General features: G+C 36.5%; 1 protein-coding gene across 2 annotated transcripts; it reads right to left on the bottom strand.

Annotated features, from left to right (window-relative positions):
* Nucleotides 1-1,085: 1,085 nt before the first annotated feature.
* Nucleotides 1,086-5,061, bottom strand: TMEM177 (transmembrane protein 177). Of its 2 annotated transcripts, none has more exons than XM_070736878.1 (2): nt 4,808-5,061; nt 1,086-2,819 (listed from the first exon to the last, which is right to left on the bottom strand). In XM_070736878.1, exon 2 carries the CDS (start codon nt 2,777-2,779, stop codon nt 1,835-1,837), a length of 945 nt encoding a protein of 314 aa, XP_070592979.1. In that variant the 5' UTR covers nt 2,780-2,819; nt 4,808-5,061; the 3' UTR covers nt 1,086-1,834. The 2 variants fall into 2 exon arrangements, with proteins under 2 accessions (XP_070592979.1, XP_070592986.1); XM_070736885.1 differs by having other exon boundaries at nt 4,894-5,061.
* Nucleotides 5,062-5,367: the final 306 nt, after the last annotated feature.

The following is a 5,367-nucleotide window of genomic DNA, read 5'->3' as shown; positions in this document are numbered from 1 at the left end:
TAGTTATGGATTCTAGAACATCTTCAGAAAGAACTCATTTATTGTGAAAGGGCAAACGATTATTAAATAGAGAAATAAATGTTGGGATAATATTATGTGTTGCTAGTATCCTCTGAAAACCTTTGAGTCCTGAAGGTCAGTTAGTTAAATCACATTGTCCTGGATATTTGTGAACAATCTTTTTTTGCAATGGAGAAATAATATACTGTATTTCCCTCAATAATTCTTATCATTACCATTTATAGTATTTTATATTTTTTTTTCTGCAGAGGATTGAATCAGAAGATCTCCAAGATCTCTTCAAACTGTGTTATTCTGTTATTCAAATTAATCAGCTGACTAAAAAAATACCTTGAATTTCTTACACATTAGTATTAAATTTATTTACTTATTTAGCATATGGCAAAAACATTACGACTTCGCTGTTTTGCACTGATAGTAAAATAGATTATTACACAGTAACACTGCCTAGGATAAAACCTTGCCATGAATATCTAATTATTTAAATGTTATTCCCCAACTACTCCTTATATGTGTGACAGTCATGAAATGCTCCAGGGTGCCAGCAACGTTTATATAATATAAAAAAGGGGGTAGAGATTATTGTTTTTATTTCTTTTATGTTCTTATTTCCCATAAGCCACCTTGGGTTACCTATAAGTAGAACATCAAGTTGGCATGGCATTTTGCTTTGATTGTAGCTAAAACTTCCTGCTTCTTTATAAAAAATAATTAGATGACAGAGACATTTTTTCTCTCAGTCAAAAATGGTCTCGTCTCTCACCAAAGGGTTTAAGCTACTGCATACAAATCTTTTCTTAAGCTATGAAATAGAGTTAAACAGAATTAATCATCCGTTTGAGCTCTACTAAAGTACTGCAAGCTTAGAGCACCTGCATTCACAGAAATGGGTCGTGTTGCACCATCTTTGAGCGTGGACATTGCAGTGCTTCTCAGGGTTTTTAGAAGAATCCTCCACATTCTTCAACATGAGATACAAAAGATAAACATAGCAAAAGTATATTTTGCAGAATACTCAACACAATTTAAACAGGAACTAATGAAAGAAGAACGGGACAGGCACATGCTGAGAGAAATTTATTCTATGGGATATATTCTATGGATTTTCCAAAGACTCTGAAATTATATGAGAAGGATCAGGGAAACAAATGACATGGAAATGATAATGCATTAGATATAAAGACAGGATGCCTGCATAATTTGAAACCATTATTATGATTAACTGTCAATCATTATCTATCAGTGTGTGTTACCTTATAGGATTGTAGAAAGAAAATGAGGTATCTATTATTATGTTATTCCAGAAGAAAGGTAGGATATAAATAAACAAAACTTTCTGAAGTCTGCTAAGTGAGCAATATTAACCCCCCCCTTTCAGTTTGAGGTTATATATTTGCTTTCCCCCAATACCAGTAGGTAACATTTTGGCACTTACATAGCAGCTTACATATTATCACCCTGTAATATTAAAATGTTTACCACAGCTTATGCACATTATCTTTTGTTCTTGTTCAAAATATTTTACAAAGTAAAATAATAATATTTTACTTTCAAAGCTATATGTGGAAAAAGGAAAAGCTATTTTCTTTACCTCATGATTTGGTAGGCAATACTTGGATGTTAATATGGCTAAAAGAGACATTTACAACCTTTGATGTGAGGGTTACTTTAAAAAAAAAATTTAATCCATGGAAAAGATGGAACCAGATATCACCACCAACCAATCATATATAAACACACAGTAATGACATTTTAAGAAAAGTTGCCAGGCTGCAACTTTAAAAAAAATACCCATAATTTATTAGCTTAAATTTCAATCATGTTTTTCCTGTGCCTGGGGTGTGTTTAAAATATTACTAATGAAGTTTCTTCTGGAAGTGTATGATGGATGCTTTAATCTGAATTTTGGGAGAATATTACCATTTGGAGAATATATTTGCTCTCCTTCTTTACCCAAGATAGTCCGAAAAGCTTTATTCTGTGATAGAACTTTATTGTAAAATTCCACCCCACCTCTAGCAAAACTGGGAGAAATGGAGGCTGCCTTTCTGTCTGCCCTATAATCGAATGCCTGGCTTATGGTGTCATATAATAGACAATAGCCCATCAACCCAAGTGCCATAGCTGCCATGTTGTAAATACTTCGGAGTAGTACTGGAGCATAATATAAACCCAAGACCTGCTTTATAGTTACTCCAGAAATATAGGACCCAGCCAGACAAATGGGGGCAACAGTTGCACATATTAAAGGTCTATTTTGTTGCAAGTCAATGATCTCTCTTGCAATGGCAAACTTCTGAGCCTCTGGAGAAAGTGTTAAGGCATCCTTCAAAGCCAGGCCCTCTGGGCTTGTCCAGTTCACTTTCTTGCCTCTAAGCTGAACACCTATTTTGGCAATCTGCTGCTCGCTATTGGATCTATCACTGAAATGATACGGGATGCCCACCACACAACCTTTGGCTCTCCATGGTAGACCAGCGCTTACGGGGTGCAAGCTGCAGGTCTTAATGGCATCATAACGATCTTCTGACTTCACTTTGACATCACGGAGGATGTTATAGAACAGGTTCTGCAAGTCCTCCGAAAGCCCCAATGGTTTTCCATGGTCCCAGGCCTGATATATTGATTTGAACAACTCTTTGGAGAAGACGTGGAAAGTCAAATTGGCACCAAATAATCCAGCACAAGAAATGGACAAAAAAGCAGTCTTGTGTTGCTCCATCTTAGCGACTGCCTTCCATAGAGAATGAAATGCCATGTTCGACTTCCAGCCAGATTCTATTCAAGAAAGAATTTATCTGCACAAAAAGAAAAATCTCAGCTGAGTAGGTGGAATTACTTTAAACTGATAGAGAAAAAGCACTAAGCACTGCATTCAAATAACCGGAATGCAAATTCAGAAATATAGTAATGAAGCACACTTTTTCATGCTGTTACAGCATCTTTTTCAACAGCAAAAAGGGTGTGCACATATATGCATAAGGAAATAAGCAGCTTTTGCAGTAGAACTTGGAAAAAAACATGACTAGAAAAAGGCAAGGTCTAAAAGACTTATGATCTTTAATTAATATGATAAGATAGATAAATGAATTATTTATAGTAATAAGATACAAATGTGAATATTGAAATTTTGTTACATTTTGTTACATATATTATGAAATATATCATGTGATGAATACCCTTACCCATTTCAAATTTATGTACCCCCTTTCCCTCCCCCCCATTTACCCTTTGTTAATTAATAAACTTTATTTAAAAAAATAATAAAATAAATAAATAAAAGACATGTTTTATAATTGCCCGAAAGCACAGTCTTAATCTTCTATTTATACTATAATCTTGCACAGATAGTCTTCGACTTATGACAACAGTTGGGTCAAGAATTTATGTTGCTCAGCCAGGTGGTGATGAAGTGAATTGTGTTCAACTTTACAATCTTTTTTGCCACAATTCTTAAGCGAATCACTGCAATTCTTAAGTGAATCACCTCATGGATAAACACATCCAATTTCCCCCATTGGTTTTGCTCGTTGTCAGAAGCCAATTAGGGAGTTCACAAATGGTGATCACATAACCCCAGGAGGTTGCCACTATCAAATACACACTGGTTGCCAAGCATTCAAGGGACCATAGAGATGCTGCAAGCGATCATAGATAGTCATAAGTCATTTTTTTCAATGCTGTTGTAACTTCAAACAGTCAAGTTATTATCTTGATTTGGCCATGAGTGATTGAAAGATATATATGGTTTTATTAAAGAGTTATTAATGTATTTTAAAATTGTCTTTTAATAATTGTTTTTTACTCTAAGCTACCCAGAATCCAAGTGGAGTTGGGCAGCATATAAATTTTACAAATAAATAAATACAAATAAGTTGCTAAATGAATGATTGTAAATCAAGGACTACTTGTATAATGATGATTGAAGGCAGCTGTACAAATCAGTCAGACTGACAGCACAATTCAAAGACCTCCTTATTTAAATAAACTTTGCACTGAATTGTCTTGGACATTATTCACATTTCACCTTCTTTGGCTTTGCAAGTCACCATACAATTTTCCACTGGGAATCAATGGGGAGCATAAATTATAAAGATTATTATCCTCAACTCAGTATAAAGTACTGTACCACTATTAAGAGACCCCTTCAGAGCTATAGTGTTTCCTGCTTATTTTATTTTTTTATTTTGTCGAACATGTACAAAATAGTAGGAATTGGTATAAACATAAACATTAGCAAACTAGGTACAGGTAAATTAGGCAATAGGACATTAGGACAGGGGCGGTGGACACCATGGTAAGTGCACCAGAGTGCGCCATGCATCAGTGCACCAGTGCCTTCCATCCTCTGTCCTAATGTTTCTCTTTTATTAGTATCATTTATATAAATATTATATCTTTGTACATCACTAATATGTACGTGACAAAGCAAACAAACAAATAAAATATGCACGCCCCTTACAGACTAGAACTACATGGGTTGAACTAGAACGGTGTTTCCCAACCTTGACAACTTGAAGATATCTGGACTTCAACTCCCAGAATTCCCCAGCCAGCATTTGCTCTGTTATTCTATTCTAGTCATTACTCACCAAGCTCTTCCCTCTCTAAATATCCGACTATACATATGCAAAACCTAGAAAAAGCCTTTCACTTTGGGTTTATCCCGTCGCCTCCCAATTGGGTTATTTTTCGGCTTAATCTGAAAACCAAGGCACCTGCGCATAATATTAATAAATTAAATAAAATAATAAATTAATTAATTATTTTAATAAATTAAATATACCTAGGTACACACGGAAAATACTAGGTTTCTACACCAGCGCGCAATTGAACAGAGAGGAACTGCCCTAAAACCCGCATTTACTGTACCCTTTTCAATAGGTCTGGTGCCAGACACCACACGGGGAAGGGGACCCACGTGGAAACCATAAAGCAGGTGAACTGCTGCAAAAGCCGAGTGCCGCGACGCGGAGAGGGAACGACGTCATCGGAGGAGGTCGGAATTGCTATGGCGACGAGGAAGTCTTCCGATCCTAGCGCAAGGTCGCAAGTTCAGCAGTGGGGAAACGATGGCCCTTTTATGACTTCTTGTGGACTTCAACTCCCAGTATTCCTGAGCCAGCAGGGATTCTGGGAGTTGAAGTCCACAAATCATAAAGGAGCTATCGTTCCTCAGCTCTGCTATAGCGGGACATTTACGTAGCTCCCCGCCCCCTTCTTTCCTCACTCAGAGCTCTTTTTCTGGCTCCTAATACCAACCCTTCGGAAACTTAGGAGGAGTAAGACGGATGTAAGATTAGTGGTGTCCTTGGTGCTCTCCGAGCTTGCTTATTTTCTTGCAGA

Source organism: Erythrolamprus reginae, chromosome 1 (genome assembly GCF_031021105.1).
Source record: "Erythrolamprus reginae isolate rEryReg1 chromosome 1, rEryReg1.hap1, whole genome shotgun sequence".
Taxonomy (NCBI): Eukaryota; Metazoa; Chordata; class Lepidosauria; order Squamata; family Dipsadidae; genus Erythrolamprus; species Erythrolamprus reginae.
The sequence above is the reverse complement of the archived record's forward strand: the minus strand, read 5'-3'. Positions and strand labels throughout refer to the sequence as shown.